The sequence below is a fragment of the Podarcis tiliguerta genome (assembly GCF_965153285.1).
Source record: "Podarcis tiliguerta genome assembly, chromosome: 3".
Taxonomy (NCBI): Eukaryota; Metazoa; Chordata; class Lepidosauria; order Squamata; family Lacertidae; genus Podarcis; species Podarcis tiliguerta.
In genome coordinates this window covers 15,989,179-16,012,485 of record NC_139536.1, presented here as the reverse complement: position 1 = coordinate 16,012,485, position 23,307 = coordinate 15,989,179, and the positions used below count along the sequence as shown (strand labels likewise).

The 23,307-nt window shown below is 41.5% G+C and overlaps 2 protein-coding genes across 3 annotated transcripts in view; both read left to right on the top strand.

Moving 5' to 3' along the window:
* The first annotated feature begins 6,682 nt into the window (after window positions 1-6,682).
* Window positions 6,683-21,886, top strand: LOC310674089 (heterogeneous nuclear ribonucleoprotein L-like). Of its 2 annotated transcripts, XM_083432890.1 has the most exons (11): window positions 6,683-6,813; window positions 8,174-8,292; window positions 9,942-10,027; window positions 11,176-11,272; window positions 16,038-16,109; window positions 17,406-17,623; window positions 17,752-17,873; window positions 18,455-18,656; window positions 19,645-19,702; window positions 19,796-19,894; window positions 21,277-21,886. In XM_083432890.1, the coding sequence occupies exons 4-11, from the start codon at window positions 11,242-11,244 to the stop codon at window positions 21,330-21,332; spliced, it is 858 nt and encodes a 285-aa protein (XP_083289016.1). In that variant the 5' UTR covers window positions 6,683-6,813; window positions 8,174-8,292; window positions 9,942-10,027; window positions 11,176-11,241; the 3' UTR covers window positions 21,333-21,886. The 2 variants fall into 2 exon arrangements, with proteins under 2 accessions (XP_083289016.1, XP_083289017.1); XM_083432891.1 differs by lacking the exons at window positions 6,683-6,813; window positions 8,174-8,292; window positions 9,942-10,027; window positions 11,176-11,272 and adding an exon at window positions 13,898-15,439 and having other exon boundaries at window positions 15,683-16,109.
* The window catches only part of LOC310674085 (heterogeneous nuclear ribonucleoprotein L-like), a 37,085-nt gene continuing 22,703 nt past the window's right edge, over window positions 8,926-23,307 (top strand). The window contains exons 1-2 of the mRNA XM_083432884.1: window positions 8,926-9,020; window positions 9,156-9,393. Of these exons, the coding sequence (XP_083289010.1) occupies window positions 9,163-9,393 (231 nt within the window). The 5' untranslated portion in view covers window positions 8,926-9,020; window positions 9,156-9,162. The remainder of the gene's footprint in view (window positions 9,021-9,155; window positions 9,394-23,307) is intronic.

The window sequence follows — 23,307 nt, the reverse complement described above, 5'->3', positions numbered from 1 at the left end:
GCTAGTCACACTTCTCTTAAGTCTCTCAGCCCCAGTCACCTCACAGAGTGTTGTGAGAGAGAGGAAGGGAAAGGAGATTGTTAGCCGCTTTGAGACTCCTTAGGGTAGTGATAAAGCAGGATATCAAATCCAAACTCCTCCTCCTCCTCCTCCTCCTCCTCCTCCTCTTCTTCTTCTTCTATTATCAGTAGTCAAGAGCACCACAGAGACAGCAAATCAGGGGTCTAAGATGGCTGAGCAGAACACAGTGGAGCTGGAAGTCTAAGCAATATTGTTCCTGCTCTTTTAAGAAGGCTACTGAGGGATGAAGTGGCCAACCATCCTAGAAAAGAGTAGAGAGGGAGAGCACAATATATGGTATGGAATGGTGGGTTTCTGTAGGCTGGGGGACAACATTGCAGGTCAGTACCATGGACAATGCCATTACTTGGCAAAGTTGAGCAGTTGCCCATGACTGCTTGAAGAATCTACACTAGTAGCATGCTCTTGCAATCAAGGAAATCTGTTGCCTGGGTGCAATGGAGAGCACTGGGAGATCAAGTTATACTGTAGAACTGAAGACCACTAAATGAGTGATCATGGGAGGGTGAAAGCTTCTGCTAGGAGGATGGAGAATCCTGGGATCCGCACTGCAGGTCTCTTTTCTACAAACCCACAAAAGTTTAAGAGTTGGCCCTGGACACTGAATTTGCAGGACCAAAACAGAGCCCTCATGACTTTTCCACGGGCTCCATATTTCAGTATGGAAAAGGTTGACGCCAGAACCTCAGTGCACCCAGCTGACTTTCCCACATAAGCCAAAAGTAAGGTATGAACCAACAATGTCTATAGACCAATATTCTGGTTTCTTCACCACCACCACTCTTGGCCTTACTGATCATGGGCGAAGCCAAGGAGGGGCGGGTGGGCAGCTGCACCCCTAAACAAATGAAAATCAATACAAATCTGAGGTTCTGTCCCTTTAACAAAAGCCTGCCTCCCCCAACAAAAATCCTGGCTATGCCCATGTTACCGATATGGTCCAAAGGAAAGCACAAACTGTTTGACACCAGCTTGGCTGCAGGAGTTACTGGAAGGAGGCATACAAAGCACCATCCAACAGTCTTAAGGACTCCACTCCAGATTTGTGTTGGATCTACTCCTTAGCCTATTCTTCTCCTGAAGATGTCCCACAAGGCAGCAGAGGTTTAAGATCCATCTAACAAAAAAAGACCTCTGTACTCATTAGCTTGTCCTCTGTTTTGTCACCTACAGTTGAAAGTTAAAGCAATTTTGTTGGTTAGCATCTATGCTGTGTGGCATAAGCTTTTGATACACAGTATGATATGGAAAGGGAGGGGGGGGCAAAGGGTTTATGTCGATTTTCTAAAACCTCAAACCAGTGGCTTAGCAACCCCTGCCAATGCCTGGGGCAGAGCTTTTTCTTAGGGGATCACCCAAAATTGTTGAGCTATCTGTTAGGGGATCCACCGCCCTGTCCAGAAACATCCCCTGCTCAGCAGCCCCCTGATACCCAGCAGCCACCGTGCTGCTCTACAGCCCCCCATTCCACCCTACAAGCCCCCCCATGCCAGGTATGGCCTGCCCCCTTGCCCCTGCCTTGCTAAGCTACTGCCCCAAACCTTAATGTTCTAATCTATTCCTTTGATTCCTTTTAGAAAGGCTTTAACTGCACAGCTTCCGATTGAAGATGATAATAAACTTATTCATGCTGTTTCCTACCCTTCTCCTTATATGGATATGTTCAAGGTTTCAGAACTCAGAGAAACTGAAATGTAAGAAGCCTGTGCACAGCTATAGTTTAGAGCTGATCTGCACAGTCAGCAAAACCTGCTCTATCACTGCAAACTGCAGGTAGGGATGGTATTTTTTTTTTAAAAAAAGTTTATCTGCATTAAAAAAAATTATGTACAAGCAAAATACTAGAATAGAATTGAATATTGTATGCATGAGCCTTTTCTGATTTGCTTTTTTATTTACAGGGGATTTTTTATATATATATTAGCATTTGGGGGGGCACCAAAATAAGAAGTCAGCAGCTGGGCTGTATGCACCCTACACATTTAAAACACTATTTCCCCCCCTCAAAGAATTTTGGTGGCTTGGTTAAAGGTGCTAGGAATTGTAGCTCTGCGGGATCTAAGCTACAGTTCCCAGGATTCTTGAGGGGTGGGGGAAGCTATGTGCTTTAAATGCATGGTGTGTATGCAAAAAACAAACAACCTACTACTTTCAGGAAAGCTTGCGGAGGATGCAAAGCTCTTTATCCCATGCTTCCTGGAATCCTGCTATCGCTGCCAGGTGTATTTCCCCCCCCCCCCCCAAGAATAGTGGTGGGAGAAGAAAGGGATAAAACTCTCCTGTTCTTGTGCTGTAGTCGTGTTCGAGATCACCCTCACTGCTACTTGATTTAAACAAAAAACAAAAAAACCTGTTATCACTCACATCAAGCAATGTATTTAAAGTAATGTGTAGGTAGGCCCTGATGATTCAGAGTTGCTAAGTGTTAATACAGAGAGGCGGTTTGAAATTTGCTAGAAAAAAACCAAACCAGATCTGTGGTTAGATCTTCCAAAAGTTCCCTCCTCTTTCAGATTGGAATTCTGGCACTGGGGAATGAATTTTTAACCTCTTCTCTCCACTCCCATTTTGACTTAAATTTCCCTCCTCCTCGGCTTGCTATATTTCAAAAAGTAAAAGTCCAGACTCTTAAGTTGTTGAGCTTTTCTTGCAAAACCTCAAAGACGTTTTTGAGCTATTTTTAAAGGAAATTTGCCAAAATCTACACTTCCTACATGGGCTGCCATACATCCGGATATATCTGGACATTACAGTGATTTCCGCCCAGACACTGTTTCCGACTGCTAAATCCCAGCTATGTTCAGGAAATTCTGGATGTATGACAGAGCTACCTCTTCCTGAAGCTCCTATTAGCTGTGGAAGGAGAAAGAAAGACAAGTTTCCATATTGTATGCCATTTGATTGATTGATTGATTGATTGATAAAGCCCTTCTTCTACTCAAAGATCAGATGTTCGCTGATCTACAACTCCAATCATCTCTAGGCATTGGACATACTTGGGGCTGCTGGGAGTTGGAAGTTCAGCAACAGCTGGAGGGCCAGTTACTTGCCAGTAATTGCTTTTTAAAAAAAAATACATTTTAAGGTTGGATCCAGATGTGAGAGAGAGCCTGGTATAGTGCAAGTTCATGTGTGAGCTGGTCGTCCCTTTTGATGTATTAATAACTTCTCCACTGGGACAGAGATGATCAGAGATGAAACATGCAAAAGGGATTCTTGTGAAATCAAATAGAAAAACCAGTATTTTTGAAAGCAGTTGCTGTCAGCAGTACCGTGTAGCTTCTATCTATGTGGTAATCAACCTGACCGTGACCAAATTGCTCATCTTGAAGATGGATGCCAGTGAGATTGAACAGGGAGTTTTGTGGACCGTTGATCGGTCCCTGCTCCTGCCAACCTAGCAGTTCGAAAGCACGTCAAAGTACAAGTAGATAAATAGGTACCCCTGTGGTAGGAAGGTAAACAGTGTTTCCGTGCACTGCTCTGTTTACGCCAGAAGCAACTTAGTCATGCTGGCCACATGACCCGGAAGCTGTACGCCGGCTCCCTCGGCCAGTAAAGCGAGATGAGCACCGCAACCCTAGAGTCATTCGTGACTGGCCCTAATGGTCAGGGGTCCCTTTAACCTTTACCTTTTAAGCTAAGAACTGAGACAATGGAACTATGATAACAATAGGCAAGTATATAATACTTACTAATACATACCTATTTGAGATTTGGCGGTCTCAAGTAATTATCAAGGTTGCTTTAGCTCCCCCCCCCCTTGTGATCTGGCTTTTGGGCAGGTATCGCTTGAGCAATTGTGTGGTTGCACATGAGCACATGGGTTTCCTTACTAACTGGAGGGTAATGAAGTGGAAACCATATGCAAAACCAAAACCACTTGCATAACGCATCTCAGAAAAAGAAAATGATATAAAACTGGTCTAAATACCATTAGAAACAACCCACTTAAAATTACAAAGGGATATGACTTATTAACTGAGAGTTACTAAGAATATATTCCGAAAAGCAAACCAAATCAAATTCTAATGAATTGCATATAGGAACCCAGAAAGTAGACCATGGTTCTATATTCGCCTCATACAGATTAGCAACATTTTGGACAGGACACTCGCAGCTCATGCTGCTGGTGCCAGGGACTGAATATGGGCCTTCTTTCTGCACAGGGCTTTCATTAGTAATCAGAAGCATTCATTTAGCAGACATTCATTCAGGATTCACAATCCTAATAGTGTGTTTCCAGTCATGGAGATTGATTGTATAATCAGTGTTTCTCATGAAATACAAATTTTTCACACTATCCACAAGACATAGTCCTCAACAAAAAGGCCAGCCTCTTTTTAAAGCATTTAATCCAATTTCCTCTCACAGCAGAAAATAGGTTAAGTAAAAAAATGTCTATTATACATCCAGCCATGGATAGTGTGGAAGCTCTTTAGCCCTGCCTCTAAAAACAGAAAAAACACTGCCATGTGTGTACTGATGTTTCAGTGAGCAATCTCTATCTCCCCACATGAATGCAACCTAGCCACTTTATTTTCGGTGGACCAAGGGATACATGTATACCTGTTTGTAAATTCAGAGTAACAAATTCATGCAGAGTAAATTTCTGCAGAAGATTTTCAGTCTGTTGTCCATTATCTCTATTTTCAGTTTCATCACAGGAAATATGACTAAGGGCTTCAATAACTAAGCATAACTTTTGCTAGAAGCTGCAGTAGTTTTGGCAAGAGCCTCCCATCTTGTGCCTGATAAATGTTTAGGAACTTTTGACTCAGGAAGTAAGATATTTTTTTTAGCACCGCTCATCTTTTTGTAGAAGCTGAGCAAAAAACCACAATACAGCTTTTATTGTGGCAAAAGTATTCTCTGCATCTAGACATGAGCCGCATGATAAACTAACCTGTTTGTTTGGTGTTGCTCAGTATCTTTAACTGTATTAGCCATCAACTGGATAACTTATTCACATATGGTTTTAGATAAGTACAATGGCTGACCAGAACCTTTACCTCCATACTGATTTATGTGAGTACACAGGAAGGGATCAAATTTGGCAATTAATTCAAGCAATGCAAGAAAGCTACCATTGTTTGGTGAACCAAATGTTTCATCATCTCCCCTAAATGCCAAGCAATTTTCTGCCAGAAGGGAAATCACTGCAAAAGCTCTCTAATAATCCTGCTCTGCTTTAATTTGCTCTTTGTGTTTGGATGCGAGTGTTTGACCATGCTTTATTGTTAAGTATGTTAGCATAGAGCTCCTATAGTTTTTAGAGTTTCTGTGCATTTGAACAAGGTAAGCACGATGCCAATCGCTGAATCCAGCAGCAGCTGAAGTTGTAATTGAGGTCGTTTGGCTAGAGAAAAGTTTGTACACCAAACAGTAGACTTTTCCTTTTGTGGGAGAATACACTGGCTATCGCTGAGGGTAGGCTTTTTCAAATTTACTTTGATAGAATAGAATTATTTGAGCAGAACTAGGCTTGGTTGTTGTTGTTTAGTCGTTTAGTCGTGTCCGACTCTTTGTGACCCCATGGACCAGAGCACGCCAGGCACTCCTGTCCTTCACTGCCTCCCGCAGCCCGGTCAGACTCATGTCTGTAGCTTCGAGAACACTGTCCAGCCATCTCGTCCTCTGCCGTCCCCTTCTCCTTGTGCCCTCCATCTTTCCCAACATCAGGGTCTTTTCCAGAGAGTCTTCTCTTCTCATGAGGTGGCCGAAGTATTGGAGCCTCAGCTTCATGATCTGTCCTTCCAGTGAGTACTCAGGGCTGATTTCCTTAAGAATGGAGAGGTTTGATCTTCTTGCAGTCCATGGGACTCTCAAGAGTCTCATGTAACTAGGCTTGGTTACTGTACGTTCTCTGGTTAAAGATCCATCCCAGGGCCGACATTCCAACTTTCTCAATCCTCTTCCAAAAATAAATTACTGTACATTTATTTAAAGAAATTAATCAGCCAGAGTGATCTATTTAAATCAATCAATCAATCAGCCAGAGGGATTCGCTTTTATTGTTGTCTTCTTCCAGGCCGCTTTGGCGAGAACCACCCTTTGCCACCCTGCACAAAACCTCCCCTCCCCGCAGCGCGCGCGCCGGCGACCGTTGGCCTTGGTAACGGCGAGGTCGCGCGCGCGTCTTTCCTCTTCCGTCGAATAATAAACAACAAACGGCTCCAGCGGCAGGCTCTGGTAGGGGAAGCGGGGACGAGAGAGCAATAGAAGGCGGGGAGGAGCGGAGGGTTTGCCCAGCCGCGTGTCCCTGAACTTTGAGAAGCTTCTCCGTTAGCCAATCACGGAGCTTTCCACACAAAGGTCGCTCCAATCGCAGGACAAGGGCCTGCGCTGTACTTCCCGATCCTTCGCGGCTGTCTTCTGTGAGGTGAACTGGTCCAGAGCATCCTCGTCGGTCTCTTCGCCTGGCTCCTCTTCGCGCGCCGGTTGCGGAGCCCCGAGTGTCCAGTATCCTCCTCACCCGCACTTCGCTGGTCATGTCTGCGACGTCTTTTGGGCAGGAGGAGGAGGACGGCGCCTACGAGAGCCAGACCAAGCGGCTGAAGCCCAGCGGCGCCGCCACCGCGAAGGGCGAGAGCCTCGAGGAGGCCGCCCCTCGCACCGGGGACTGCTCTGGAGGGGTAAGGAGGGCCTGCCTCTTATAATCCTCGCCCTTCGCAGTGTTCGCCGGGAGTGAACGGCGGGTAGAGAAGACGCGCAGCAGCACCCCGTTGCCAGGTGCGCCAACTGCCAGGTCGGCGTGTGTAGTAGCATCGGGACCTTAACGCTTCCCTTTCTCCCCATCCTTCTCAATATACAAGTTGAATCCTAGTATTTCTACGAAGTTTTGTTCGTTAGGGATGTCACGCATCTACCTGTTTTTATATTGTAAACCGCCCTGTGATCCTCGGGTGACAGGCTGTGTAGAAAATTAATGAATACTCACAATAATACAGTAATAACAATAATAATAAGCCTGCATGTGGGAAGAGGGCTGAGCATGTTTCAGAAAGATTAGTCTGTAACAGCAAACAGCATCTTAAGGTGTGACAGGTTTTTTATTTACATGTATGTAAAGAAAATCAGTGAGAGATTTTACTTTCTTGGGCTCCGTGATCACAGCAGTCACGAAATTAAAAGACGCCTGCTTCTTGGAAGAAAAGCAATGACAAACTTAGACAGCATCTTAAAAAGCAGAGACATCACCTTGTGAACAAAGGTCCGTATAGTTAAAGCTATGGTTTCCCCAGTAATGATGTATGGAAGTGAGAGCTGGACCATAAAGAAGGCTGATTGCCGAAGAATTGATGCTTTTGAGTTATGGTGCTGGAGGAGACTCTTGAGAGTCCCATGGACTGCAAGAAGATCAAACCTATCCATTCTTAAGGAAATTGGCCCTGAGTGCTCACTGGGAGGACAGATCGTGAAGCTGAGGCTCCAATACTTTGGCCACCTCATGAGAAGAGAAGACTCCCTGGAATAGACCCTGATGTTGGGAAAGATGGAGGGCACAAGGAGAAGGGGACGACAGAGGACGAGATGGTTGGACAGTGTTCTCGAGGCTGCCAACATGAGTTTGACCAAGCTGCGGGAGGCAGTGGAAGACAGGAGTGCCTGGCGTGCTCTGATCCATGGGGTCACGAAGAGTTGGACACGACTAAACGACAACAAAGAAAATCATGGAATTGTAGAGTTGGAAGGAACCATGAGGATCATCCAGCCCAAGTCCTCTGCACTTGTGGATGAAGATTTAAATTAGCCAGTGAGACCACTTTGTCAGATGCACCTGGCTTTGCCACCAGCCGACTGAGGATACATAGGTCCACTTTTATACATCAAAGGATTTATTGTGCAGGAGGCAAAATTTCTCTTGGTTTCCTCTAAGAAAACAATGGGAAGAGGGAGGTGTGTTCCCCCATTCTTCACTTTTCTGAAGGCAGTTTGTTCTAACAACTTTGAATTGTGTTGTATATATAACTTCATCTTTCATTCCCCTTTCAAAAGGGGCCTTCAAATTACTTTGTCAGTTAATCATCTATAATATTGTTTTTGATAGATTTAGATCTGAAAAATAAAGTCTGTCACTTTTATTTCCTAGAATGCTGGTGGAAGTTTTCACAAAGTTCCTGTTTCTCCTGTGGTCCATGTCCGAGGGCTCTGTGAATCAGTTGTGGAGGCAGATGTTGTGGAGGCGCTTGAAAAATTTGGAACCATATGGTATGTTCACTATATATTATATCTTGGGTGACTCACAACAAGCTTTGTAATGTATTTTTAAAAGACCTCTTCAAGGCTTGTACTGGTACTCCTAAATTGAAGCCAGTGGTGGACCTACATTTTGGGAGTCCTGAAGCTTGAGGGTTATGGGGGCCCCTTTGCAACCAGCAATGGAGTCTGGGCAACAACTGTTATTTTATTCAAATGTGTTGTTCTGTGACAGAACATCACAGCACTCAATCATCTGTGCTACCGACTCTCAAACTTTGGGATTGTTGAAATAATATTCAACAAAAATTAATCAATTTAAGTTGTGCAACTCAAATTAGGTCTACTAGACCCATTTTAAAAAAATTATGTGGACTAAGGTCACTTTTGAGGCTCCTTCAAGAATAGGGACACTGAAACTTAAGCTTCATTAATTTCATAGTATATCAGTCCCTGATTGAAGCATTGGAAGTACCAAATCCTTCAAAAGTTAATTTTGAGGCAGATCGTTCTGCTTGTCTACATATGGAAGCTGGGTAAGAGAGCACCCTGGTTCTGTTTCTCTACATTAGATATTCATAATTTTATCCTCAGAACTTTGCATTTTGCTTTACAGTTGAAAGATGAGGTATGACTCTTGTGCCTGAAAAAAATGCAAACCTTTGCTCCAAACTAAGCCCTTGGTTACATAGACACATTTGCTGTAGATTTCAACAAATGTTCCATTGACTTTAAGAAAGGTAGTAGATTTTTTTTTGAGTTTACAATAAGATTTTTTATTGTAAAGTCTTTTAAGATCAAATTTCACTTATGATTTACAATTGATGGCCTTAAATAATTAGAGCTCATTAATGGTTTCATTGTTTTTCCTGCAGTTATGTGATGATGATATCATTTAAACGCCAGGCTTTGGTAGAATTTGAGGATATTGAAAGTGCCAAAAAATGTGTGACATTTGCATTAAGTGAACCGTTATATATAGCTGGGCAACAAGCATTTTTCAATTACTCTACAAGCAAAAGAATTACTCGTCCGGAAAACACAAACAGTGTCTCGGGTGGGAACAAAGTTCTTCTCTTATCAATTCAGAACCCTCTATATCCAATTACAGTGGTATGTCTTACTCTTAAGCATAACTTTACCTGACCTTCGTGCATCATGTTAGCTACATAAGGTAAAATCCTTATGTTTTAAGACCTTGGGTTTTAGAGAGTGCATTTGAGTGAGTCTTCTTCTTTCATTTTTCTTGCATTCTTTGAGGTTTTTGAAATTATTGTTTTCATTCTGTATATTCCAAATTTAAAAATGGCATAAGACAAGTTAAAATTTATTTAAGAACACTAGAATTTGGGCAGTCTTATTAGATATATGAAACACATAGAGATAAAACTGAATTTAGGCTTACTGCTTTGATTTGCCTTGTTTCAAGGATAAACTTTAGAATGTTTATCCCCTTTTCTCTCATCATTACATAACTACATAGAGAAGGCAAGGATATAATATCTGTCACTGGGATAAATTTCTTGATCTATGCTTAGTACACAAGAGACTTTCTCTCAGAAACTAAATCCAAACTTTACCTCTTTAAATGGAGGATATTTTGAATAGTATTTGTCCGGTAAATCTTCAAATCTCTGACTATTTCCCTCATTCTTCTGTAGGATGTTTTGTATACAGTGTGCAACCCTGTGGGGAAAGTAAAACGTATTGTCATATTCAAGAAGAACGCAATACAAGCCCTGGTTGAATATCCTTTTTGTATCACTTTGTGTCTGTGTGTGTAGATTATGTTCTAGGGCAGGGCAGTCTAACCTCTCAGAGCAAGTGGGCCACAAGAGTACTTTGACACAGAACCTGGGGACCACACAGTGATTTAAATTTCCATATCATATATTAGTGTTTGCAATCAATATTATTTAATATGCACAATTAATATATTTAATTAAACACAGGCAGCCCCCCATTTGCGCGAGGGTTATGTTCAGGGTCATTGCACTCGTAAGCTTGCCTTACCCTCACCCTGCCGCCGTTCTTTCCTCTTCTGGTGTCAAACATTGCATGTGCAGTCAGTCACACATGCCTTGAACATGCACAAATTGAAAATTGCCTGTATATATAATTAAATACACAATTAGTAGATTTAATATATTTTAAACAGATCAGAGCCATTCTTTCTTTTTTTAAGCAACCAAACAGATCCAAAAACAAGGATGCCGCAAGGTGTGGGGAGTTGCTGGTTGCAGGCAGGATTCCTGGCAGGAAAGAGAAGGGAGAGGGATAAAGCAAGGGAGTTCTTACTAGCTCTTGATGGGGCAGTAGGGCAGGGGGGTGAGAGAGGAGAAGAATGCAAACAATCAACTCTGTGCTAGGGAATCATTGAACTCATCTCTGCACATCATCTAGCCTCTGGCCTACTTCCTTTTTCACAGCCGCTGTTTATATCGCAACATGGCAGCTCCTGCAGGCCAGAGGGAGCATCCCAGCTACACCTGTGGTCAGCTGCTCTTTCCAGCTGTGGAAAGCATTTTGAATGGCTATCCTGTGTTTCTTGCCATTTATCACTAGGAGCCATCCCATTCTTTTCTAACTCATGAGTAGAATTCTTTCCCATGCTGAGAACAGTACCTAAAATGGTGATGGGGAGCTTGTGGATCTCTAGATAGTGCTTGAGTATTGCTCCAGTCATGCCTCATCACTGGCCATGCTGAATATGGTATTAGTCATTCATTCATACATAAAATTGGTGTTTTTGCATTTGTAACCGCATGTTAAATAAAGAGCCCTTGAGTAATTTCTAGGAGATCTACTGTGTTGTGGTCTAAATTAGCATGACTTATGGCTGGTTTTTTTGGGGGGGAGGCATTGTTTTAAACAACAATCCTTAACATAAATCAAGTTCAAATCGGTTCTCTGTGCTCAGAAGGCAAAAGCAGCACTCAACGGAGCAGATATATATGCAGGATGTTGTACACTAAAAATAGAATATGCAAAGGTAATGATCATACTTTCTTCAGCGGCTAAACTGTTTTGGGAGGAAAGCAATGATTAAGACTTGCTGTTTGTTTATATTTTAACAGTCAAGTCGACTTAATGTCATTCGAAATGACAATTGTAGTTGGGACTATACTAAACCAAATTTGGGCAGAGGAGGTAAGTATTTTGGTAATTATACTAAATGTGCATTTAAATATGTAAATATATGCAGTTAGCTTGTCTAATGTGTTAGTCACTTCAAGCCAGGTGTTTCTGATGCAGCTCTTGTAATAGGCATCCTACCTATAATCCTGGAAAAGAATAATTCAACCTTATTGGCCCCTGCTGGTTCATATTGATCTATTTAACAAGGAGCCCACACATGCAGGCATGTTTGCAGTGCAAGGACTTGCATTTCTCCAAGCAGCTCTCACTCTTTGGAGGAGAGGACACTGATGCAGACTTTCCTTACAAACTACAAACTTGCACACTGCTTCTCCACGGGAAGGATTTTCCTCACTTGTTGGACAAGGCATTAAGAAGGATAGAGGACTCCAGCAGGCTGACTCTACACTTCATCATGCACCACATCGGCATCATCAACAGGCCCTCTGAAAAACCTCAGACTTGCAACTCACCTTGACTGCATACTGCATGCACCATCACCCCAAGCATATCAAGGAGGACCACTTACAGCACTTCTGGTTTGCATGGCACGAAAATACCATGGTAGACTGTACCCATTCTAAACCAGTTTGCATGTATTTCCAATCTTATGTCCCTTTAAAATTACCGTTGTAGAATGAAACACCATAAAATGGAAGATCCAAACTCTTGTTTCTCCTGGTTTTTTACCAGTGTGAATGCTTTCTAAAGGACTGCACAAGTCCCCGCAAGCACCAATATTTGACGCAAGGTCTAAAATGTCTGAGCATTTTTAATTGCAGAAGCTAGTTGGAATAGTGTTTTCATCAGTAAAAAAACCTGCATGGAAATGTAAAAGGAATTGCTATGTAGTTTGATTTCTGTAAATGTTCTTTGTAACTGAATGATTTGTGTATAATCTGCTGTAATGTACCTTTTGAAAATCTAGGCATTTATAACATGGAGGTGGGAACTTAACCTTACCAAGGTAGAGTATCTTCTAAATTTTAACCAAAGTGAAGGCTTCAACTTTCCTTTTAGTTATTGCCGAAAGGTTTTTTTCACTGGTAGTGCTTTGGCTTGTAAAAATGTATTATTTAAAGGTTAGGGCTTGGACATGCAGAATTAAGTGTTTATAAAAGGTTAATAAGGGGGCTGCAGTATTGGTTAGCAGATTGTCCATTTGCAGTATGTTACATTAAAGCTCACATTCCCCCTCCTTCAAACTACCATATTGGGAAGTCACTGAGTTACCTTGGCCAATTCAGGTGTTAATTTTCTGAAATACATAGATGCATATTCAAGCAACTGGCAAACATGTAGTTCAGACTGTAATTTTAAACTGTGCCTTGCCTCAGTACATGAAAGATTGGGAAATGAGAAATATTTTCTTGAATGAAAACAAAGAAAACAGGTGCTCCCAAGCGTGTGGCATTGCCCGGTGGAATTTTTTATTTCCATTTCATCAGCAAATTCAATGTCGTATCACAAACTACTTTTGAAAGAAGCAGAAGTGTTGTTTTCTTCGTTCTTCTCCCCCCTTTTATCCTTTCTCTTTCATTCCTTTTCTCTTTCTCTCTTTCCAATTCTATTTGTTCTAGATATTCTTCTCTTGAATTGTGAAAACTTTAATAAAAATTGATTTGGAAAGTGCTCTCAGTTTCAAATAGGGTTGCCATGTACTAGAGTGGCTTCTATATTGTGGCCTGTATATGTGAAATGTAAAGCTCCTTTGGACCAGTGGAACAAGATATAAGCATACAGTCACACCTCGGGTTAAATATGCTTTGAGTTGAGCGTGTTCGATTTGCACTCCTCGGCAACCCGGAAGTAACGGAGTTTCGCCGCTTGTGCAGACGCTCAAAATGATGTCACGCGCATGCGCAGACGCTCAAAATGACGTCGCGTCCATGCGCAGAAGTGGCAAAAAGCGACATGCACGCAGACGCGCCATCACTATTTACGTTTACCTCTAGATGCAAACGGGGCTCTGGAATGGATCCCGTTCGTATCTAGAGGTACCACTGTACTGTTCTATCTTGTACTGAAGTAGAGTTGCTTCCTTGTTCCTTCCCATGTGTTTCAGGTAAGAAGAAAGCTGAATTTACCATTTAGAGTTCATTTTGTAGCAGTGTTCTTCCTTGAGCAGAGATGGGAAATCTGTAGCTCTGCAGATTGTGTTGGACTCGAGCTCCCATCAGCTATACCTAGCATTGCCATTAGCCAGGCATGATAGGAATTTTAGTCCAACAACATTTGGAGCGCCACATATATCTCATCCTTGCTCTAGACAAGAAGTGATGAAAGAAAACACAGTTACTTCTTTCTCCAAAATCTGTAACCTTCAACAGTCTTAATAAAGCAGCACGGAAAATGCTTGAGTATTTTTAATGTTGTGTACAGCATACTGATTGACAAGGAGTGGGCAGCTTCATCAGCTAGAGATGTAATACTTAACTGATTTTCTTGGCATTCTTACAGGAGTGGCCTACACAAAAGTGTCATTGTGATGGGCTGCTTTACATGCAAGATTCAGAGAGAATTCTCTTAATAAAACAGGCTTCCGTTCTGGTTTCTTCAGACAGGAAAATGTGCCCAAGTTTAGTGTTTAACGCAAGTGCAGTTGATTTAAAGCAGGAGATTTTAGCTGATGGCTGTATTTATATAAAATTACATTTTGCATCCCAACCTTTTCCTAAGTACAGTGGTGCCCCGCAAGACAAATGCCTCGCAAGACGAAAAACTCGCTAGACGAAAGAGTTTTCCGTTTTTTGAGTCGTTCCGCAAGACGAATTTCCCTATGGGTTTGTTTCGCAAGACGAAACGTCTTGCGAGTTTGTTTCCTTTTTCTTAAAGCCGCTAAGCCGTTAATAGCCGCTAAGCCGCTAATAGCCGTGCTTCGCAAGACGAAAAAACCGCAAGACGAAGAGACTCGCGGAACAGATTAATTTCATCTTGCGAGGCACCACTGTAGTTCCTTAATTTAACCTTGTTTGTTTTAACAGTCCCAAACATTGGAAACGAAACTTGAAATATTGTGCATTATCCAAACTGAGATAGAACTGTATGCTGCTTCAGCTGGATATTTCTCATTTCCCATTGCTTAACAATTAGTTGTGGTATTGGAACTTCTGATTGTCTACTGAAAGCAACCAGTGGAGGTTAAAGCTAACTGCTGCTTCTTTTTGTAATACATGTTTAATTGCATATTGCAAATAATTACTTTAGGTTGGTGTACTGTTTTCATCCAGTACTGTTGACCCCTTGGTTAACTTCACATTCTAGTATAAAATGTGGCTTGTTGAAAGAAATTTTCATTGTTAAAAGTGCTTTTAATAGTTTTAATTTTTCAGTATTGAAAGTATAACATAGACTGTATTAATAGTAATGTATAGTCTTTTCGGCACTTCTCCAGTTGTTGATGTAATTATGTATGTACACAAATATGGTGCTTTTCTGTTTACTGATTATGAAACCATGTAATACAATTTTTTGTTATATTATGCTGAAACTTCTTGAAAGAAACCTAAATGTGTTGCTGTTGAAGCTAATAGTGTGATACAGGTACTGTCTTTTGATTGTACTGCATCTACAACTTGTTTTTATGAGAGTTATAGGTAATTTACAGTCTATGGCAGTGGTTTGAATGATGGTCAGGGGCTTGCGGCAACACTAGCCTCTGTCCCTCTTTCCTTCCCTCCTGATGCTATCTCACATTTCAGCCTCCCAAAGGCTTGCATGGCTGTTTGCTGCAGCAGTACTGGCTACAAGCTCCCCAGGTGAATGGTGCCTCTAGGGCTGGCCAAGTGGTGCTTCCCAGGCCCCTGTGGGGCAGTGTGAGAAGGCACCTCTCTTTGGGGCAGATATCGGGTCAGCAGCTGCGACTGTCCAGAGTACTCTGAAGGAGAGGGAGGAAGAGATGAGGGAAGATTTGCTGAGGGAACCCTCCACAAGGGAGGGGTGAGGGACTACCAGCTCTGCAGGCAAGTGGTGACATAAGTGGGCTTCTGAGCCCTGTAGGGTGCTGCAGAAAGAATGTACAGTGGTACCTCAGGTTACAGACGCTTCAGGTTACATACGCTTCAGGTTACAGACTCCGCTAACCCAGAAATAGTGCTTCAGGTTAAGAACATTGTTTCAGGATGGGAACAGAAATCGTGCTCTGGCGGTGCGGCAGCAGCAGGAGGCCCCATTAGCTAAAGTGGTGCTTCAGGTTAAGAACAGTTTCAGGTTAAGAACAGACCTCCGGAACGAATTAAGTACTTAACCCGAGGTACCACTGTAGTTGGTCAACAGAGCCGTGGACTCAAAACAGTTGAAAACCTCTGGTCTATGGTATTGTGTCCAGGCTTCTCAGGTCAAATCTTCTCAAACACAATATTATCAAGCCAACATTAATATTGGCTTCTTACAACTGTGTTTTTGTGCTGGAGCAAATCAGCTTATAATAGGTTGTTTAAAGTATCCAAACTAAAATCTTAGAGTAACGCTGAAGTATCTGGCTGGCCACTTTATCTGATCCAGCAGTGTTGTTCTTAACCAGAAAATATTACCCCTCCCCCCGCAGTTGCTTACTGATAAGCTCCAATATCTTTAAGGGGGGCTGCTATTGTTTAATGATGCTTTTCTTTTTCCTTTAGATAGAGGGGAAGGCAGTCAGAGGCAAGCTATTATGGGAGAGCACCACTCCTCATTTAGGCATGATGGCTATGGTAGGTTATATGGCTTCCAGTTAGGGGTTATATGGTGAATATAGTTGTATATGTCTAGATTTTCCTCCTATTTTTTTTGCTTGTGGTGCCATCTTAATGTATTCTGTAATCTGTAGTATAAATCCTTTCCCCACCACTCTAGGGCCAACACTTTTTAAAAAGTCTTGCTACATTAGGCACCACATTTGTCTGTCTCCCCTCATTTGCCCTATTGCAGGGTTAGGAACCTCATGCCTGGTGGTCGCTTTTGTTCTCCAGGCCTTTCTATTTGACCCCAAAACTCTTGCCAGGCCACACCCCTCATTGGCCCTGCTTTGTGCCCTAAGTGTTTATGTCTGCCTAGAATGTGTCTTTGAACTCCGATGATGCCTCTTGCTTGGCTGGACGGCTGACAGAGGTGTGGGAGGCTGTGTAGAAACAAGCCTATTGTGCAAAAGTAAATTTTATATTTGTTGCTGCACCCACTGCTGCGTCTGCCCCTGCCCACGACTGGCATGTGGCCCTAAGAAGGATGTCCACAAGGGAATTTGGCCCTTCGGTAGGGAGGCTTTCTCATGCCCTGGTGCCAAATGGCACATCCATTTATGACCAGTTTTTCATGATCTCATTTTTTTATTTTTAAATGCCAATACATTTTGGTAATAACCAGAGACTTTACATGGCTCACTATAAATCAAGTTGTCATTCTGTGAGCAAACAATGTTTTTTTCCAAGTTGCAGTTAACTTTGTCACAGTAAAGATGAAATGTTGCTTAATACTTCTCACTTTGCACACGAAAAGCGCCTCTAAAAACAGATTGACACTTGGAATCACACACTTAGACCACAAGCTAACAGTTAGATGTGCTGAAGGTCATTGAAATCAATACAGTCCTTTATTCTTAAGTCTGGCTTGTGGTTTTAGGTGTTTATCCACTGTTAGTCGTACTCAGATTAGACCCATTGAAATTAATGCACATGACTATCTTAAACTCATTTCATTTGGTGTGCTCTGAGTCGAACTCACTTGGCTCCAGCCCCTACATCATTTCAAGTTAGCTTCTTGAGGCACATGGGGAAGGGGAAATTGTATGAATTATATTTTGGTTGATGTGAGTTAACATTCTTGTCTAGATAGACCATGTTTTGGGAGTTGATACTAAAGCTGCATAGCTCATTCTAGCAAAACCTTAATTGCTAAGATGTATTAGTAATTATTGGAAAACTGGCAGCTTTTAAAACTTGGCAGCTTTAATCTTCATATCCGGCCAATTAAACTTTTCCAACCAAATTCACTAAAGAATACTTTCTCTTTAGGATCGCGTGGTCCTCTGTTACCACTACCGAGCCCATACCAAATGGCATCTCGGGATACTCAAGAACTTGTTGCTTACCCACTTCCCCAGGCCTCCTCATCTTACATGTATGGGGGGAACACCTCAGGTTCTGTTGTCATGGTTACTGGATTGCACCAGCAAAAGATGAACTGCTCAAGAATCTTCAATTTGTTCTGCTTGTATGGAAATATTGAGAAGGTAAAAACAAAAAAGTTTAGGCAATGCAATTTAAAGAATAATTCATGATTATTGTGATGAGAACACAGTGTCATGCATATTCCAACCAAACCAAAAATTTCCTAACTTACCATTCTTTAAACCTGCAGGTGAAGTTTATGAGGAGCATTCTAGGCACAGCTTTAGTGGAAATGGGTGATGAATATGCTGTTGAAAGAGCAGTCACGCATCTCAACAATATCACATTATTTGGGAAGAGAATTAATGTTTGGTATGTGTGCATTCTATCTTAGTACTAATACTAAAGCACACCTATAATGTATGTGTCCAGCAGTGTAAGATATTAAAATACTGCTGAATAAAGTTTTTTAAAAGAATACTGTCTATAGAAGATCTAAGTAAAACATACACATAATTACATTGGAAACAGCACCAGCCATTTCATTAAAAGCAGTCAATCCCCCAAAGTCTGCCAAAATAAGAAAGTCCTCACATGCTGGCAGAAAGACAAGGTTATTGCTCCCTCTATGCCTGAATTATCAATCTGATTGTTGTGTAAGAGGTTCAGCAGTGTAAGATACTAAAAGTGCTGCTGAATAAAGTTTTATTTAAAGAATTCTGTCCATATATGCAAAGACTAAACTTTGTTACAAAAGTAGTGTAAATATTTCTATGTTTCGTTGATCTCCTTCCATAACTTGATAAATGAATGACTGACTTCACTACTTGACACGTAAAATGTAGATTATCCCTCTGAGTTCATATTTTGTTACTATGCTTTGAGAATTCTGTAAAAAATAACACCTTTTTTACTGCAAAAAGTTTTATTAATTATGTACTCTTTATTTATAGTGTGTCCAAACAGAATTCAATTATTCCTAGTCAGTTATTCGAGCTGAAAGATGGGACAAGCAGCTCTAAAGATTTTACAATGAGCAAGAACAATCGCTTTACTAATGCTGGTCAAGCTTCCAAGAATATCATTCAGCCACCATCTTGTGTGTTGCATTACCATAATGTTCCGCTGTGTGTAACTGAAGAGACCTTTGTAAAGGTAGGTAGCTGCAGGAATCACAGCTTTTATATGTAATTTAGCAGATTCCGTTTTTTATGTCCTAGAGTAGGGGTGGGAAATTGCATCTTGCAGATCTTACACTCAATAATACGACATAATGACATCAAATGATACCTATCAGCTTTCAAAGGAGATCAGTGTAACCACATCAGCTGATGGGACAGTTACCACAATCTTGTTTCAAGTTCCCATGCACCTTCAAAGAGACTTGCTACATCCATTTGTACATGCTGGTTTGAATTGAAGCCATCTGTTTTGAAACTGCTTGCTAAGATGAAGAAAACAATCTTGCTTTAGCAAGCTGTTTCAATGCAGTCAACTTCAAAACAGACCACTTGGTGCACCAAAGATTATTCAGTGCAGAGCTCCCTACTGCAGAAGGTTCTCTTGGGTCAGTGACAAACAGTTTATTGGTGCTGACAGGGAATGCCACTTGCAAAGGAACAGTTGAGAGCTGACTTTAAACTCATGATTGTTCCCTTGTCTCATAGTGTGACATCAGGTGTGGGACAGGTGGGTGTAGTTTGTAAGGAATGACCTTATGGGGAGAATTGAGGCCTATGCTGGAACTAATTAGCGCTGCAGGCTGGAGAGTCCCTACTGCTGCAATGGTTGCTGTAGTTTTAAAAGTAAGTAAATCAACCATGCTATGGATTAGACTCTAAAATGTTTCATTATCTTAAGTAGAATATCTTGTAATTTTCAAAATTGGACAGCAAGATGTTTCGGTCAAGAGTTTAGCATGAGACTGTAGGATTTCTGGGCAATGGAGGGACACTTCTCTGCTAAGAGTATTTTTACCCTATAATCACTTCCTTAAAATTAATGGGGTTCCTGATATCTCGACTCATTTTGTGCCAAGTATCCTCCTTATCACATAAATTACCAGTTTCTGTAACTCAAAATGACATCCTCTAGAATTAGATTGTTGCTGTTTAATGAGCGTATCTTCACTTTATTGTTCCAGCTGTGTGATGATCATAAAGTTCTACGTTTTATCAAACACAAAGTATTTGATCCAAAGCGTAAGTAAATATTTGATTCTATTTAAGTTCTCAAAGAAACCTAACTTACTGATGGTGGTGTGAAGCAAACATTTTAAACTCTTGTTTTGACAGCTTCAGCCAAAACGCTTTCTGGTCTGCTGGCGTGGGAATGCAAGACTCATGCAATGGAAGCGCTTTCAGTACTTAATCACTACCAAATAAAAGACCCTAGTAAGTCAATGTATTAAAGTATTCTTTAGCTTTATATTTTATCTCTCTGTATCATTTGGATAAAGGGTTTTAGGGATGTATTTTAAACATTTTATATGCCATCTCGTTAATATAATACCAAGATGCTGCGCAATAAAACATTTTTGTGCACAATAAAAGCCACCAAGAAACACCACAAATACAGTAGCCAGGTTGTGCTAGGATATAACACTTGCTAGGCTTGGTCAATATTTTCCTAAGGTCTTTAAAATGCAAAACATTTTTGTTTTCTTCCTTTGAAGTCAAAGGACTTTTTCATATGGTTGAACGGTTTTAACAGTGTGTTTTCATTTACACAACACTCTTATAAATCCGCATCACACTTACTCAGTTTGCACTTAATGCAGAGCCCAGCTGCATTGCCACAAACAAGCAAACACGGGCTCATGGATTGTGGCCACGCTGCTCATCCCTGGTGGCTTTACTGCTGCACTGACCTAAGCCATGGCCAGTCTTAGCTTGTTGTCTGAACCTAGACTCGTGGTTTAGCTCTCCCCAGAGAAACGGAGCTGAGAAGTTTGTCCTGTGGTTTACAGCTTGTGGTTTGCGTGGGAGAGCTAACCCAAGCGTGTGTGTTTAGATGACACGCCAAGTGTAGCAAAATGCTGAGGGTGGAGAAAAAGGGCCTGAACATTTGTTGGTTGTGCTAAGTCATGGTTTGGCTTGGTGTTACATGTGAATAAGGGCACTAAAAACAAGCTGAGCTGTAAAATGGTAACTGGTTACTTTCTCTGTACTAAAGTGATAGTAAGGAGTGGAAAACCTGGTTTAGTACAGGCATGATAATGTGATAATTCTTCGCAAGTGCAACTGTGATGGAAGGCATGGGAACCACATCTTATAAAGCAAGAGAAACTGCCATACAGTGGTACCTCTGGTTATGTACTGAATTCGTTCCGGAGGTCTGTTCTTAACCTGAAACTGTTCTTAACCTGAAGCACCACTTTAGCTAATGGGGCCTCCCACTGCTGCCGCCGTGCGATTTCTGTTCTCATCCTGAAGCAAAGTTCTTAACCCAAGGTACTATTTCTGGGTTAGCGGAGTCTGTAACCTGAAGCGTATGTAACCTGAAGCATATGTAACCCAAGGTACCACTGTATTTTCATTGAACTGGTTCCGTAGAAAGATTGTGTTTTCTGTATAGGGGAAGAAGGTTGGATTGAGTTCTGATGTATTATACAAAGCAGTAGTGTGCTAGAAATAAGAGTAGTATTTTAGAAGCAATTTTTCACGGTAGTCAAACACTTGGTAAAAGAAATCTCCTTTCTCAGACTAGCAGGGTGTCGTAAGGCACACCATCCAAAATGGCATTTATTCTTAACAGTTTCCCTTTTATCTTACAGATGGCTCTGATCCTTATACACTGAAGCTTTGCTTCTCTACTTCCTCTCATTTGTAGAGCAGAGGAGCTCCTTCCATCTTTATTTACAAACTTGATGAAATCATGTTGCCTGCAGGCTCTAGGTTTTCTTGTCCCGATCTAACTTAAGTTCACTTTGTTTTATCTAAAGGGGTTTGAACTGCCTTGTAGGTAACATGTTCAAAACCTGTATACAGACCTTAAGCACAGTTTCCATACAGCAGTAAAATTTTCATTTGCAAACACTATTTTCCACTTTGGTTTAAATGGCAAGTTGGATTATTATATTGGAATATTAGATGTAAAATTCTTGGTTCCACCTCCTGGTTAAAAACTATGTTTTGCAGCAATTTTAAAAGCAGAACTAACTTTGTAAACCCATTTCACATTGGTATTTTGTAATGAAACAGTCACTGATTGTTAAGAGAAACTTCACAGGAGAAAAGAATATGGTGTTTGTTTTTTGCAGAAGGCTTGCAACTTACTTTAAATAGTGTCTTCTCAGAATAATTTTTTACTCTCATTAGCATGATGTCCTTATCATTAATCCTAACCTGCAACATCCTTACAAAAAATAAATGCTGAAACCTGAATGAACAGTTTCTCATTTGTTTTGTGATTCTACTCTTTGGTACTAAATTAAATTGCTTATTGTCATAGGGTGGTTTTAAGCCCTTGTGTTAACCAGGCTAGGGAGGGAAGAGACCCAGAACAGCAAGGCAGACTATGGCCTACTGGGTGTCATGGACTGGCTGAATGTAGACCCAAGGGGAAATGACTCAGAGCCAGGGGGTGGTGGAAGAACTCTGAGTGGTCAGAGGGAGAGGAGGGAGCAGACTGAGAGGAGGAGGTGTCAGAAGCTGAAGAGGTAACAGGGTTCAGTGAGCAGGAAGAGGCTGTGGCAGAGAGCAGTCCGGAATCAGAGGCAGAAGCGGAGAGGGGGCCAAGAGGCAGTGATGAGTCCTGGTAGATCTTACCCCAATGAGGCAGTTTCAGGGACCCTACAGAAGTACAGAGAGAAACTCACACCTACTCAAAACTCCTGCGCCGCTTACTTCCAAGTTGGCGTGTGCAGCATCAGGACCGTAATGGCAGTCCCTCCCCATCCTTTGCAAAACAAATTGTAGCAGAAAAGGGGATTAAAAAAAAAAACCCCACTAAATAATTACAGTTTTTCTACTAAGTTTTGTTCATTATGTGTTTTATATTGTAAAGTGCTCTGTGATATTCAGACGGAATTCAGTGAATAATACTAATGATAATGATAATACTCTGCTCCTCCACAGTCCTTCTAACCCAGTGTGGTGGGACAGTGAAGTCAGGATTTGGCTTAGAATGCTTTCCAAACCTAGGCATGCATATTTGCATGGTCCCAGTAAACCATGGTTTAGTTTATCATTGTGTGCAAACATGGCTTCTCTTTCTCACTCAAACATACACTCTAAATCAGGCTTCCTCAACCACGGCCCTCCAGATGTTTTTCGCCTACCACTCCCATGATCCCTAGCTAGCAGGACCAGTGGTCAGGGATGATGGGAATTGTAGTCTCAAAACATTGGAGGGCCGAGGTTGAGGAAGCCTGCTCTAAATGGAAGAAGGTATGATTCACCGCAGGAGAAAGTGCAGAGCGCCTGCAGAACAACATAATTTTAAAACGTAAAGGAATTTTAAAGCAGCTTAAACCTGTAGTGATAGGATATAGCTATGGTAAGGTAAAGGTAACTTTGTGACAACAATTTTAATGCATGTGCTCATGCTTTAAAATTGCAATAGGTGGCATTTGCTTCAGTTTTTTAAAAAAATACTTTCAATGCTAATATTTTTTTGATGTGCATGTGACTTCATTGTGAGCACTCTTTCTTTTATCTTTTCCTTTTTTGCTCACTCTGTCTAACCGGAAGAAATTTCCTTGTGTGAGTCCTTAGCTTGCATCTCACTACTAAAAAAATTGTTTTGTTGATCAGCTGTTGGTTAGGCTGGATGCAGGGGACTGCGTCTCTCTTGGCTGAAGAGC

Excerpts from the sequence above, each read along its gene's own strand:
- LOC310674089 (XM_083432890.1), top strand. The coding sequence starts at position 11,242 with ATGTTGTACACTAAAAATAGAATATGCAAAG. Across the intron at positions 11,273-16,037 it reads TAAAAATAGAATATGCAAAG|ATAGAGGGGAAGGCAGTCAG; the intron begins GTAATGATCATA and ends TTTTTCCTTTAG. Across the intron at positions 19,703-19,795 it reads CAAAGTATTTGATCCAAAGC|CTTCAGCCAAAACGCTTTCT; the intron begins GTAAGTAAATAT and ends TTGTTTTGACAG.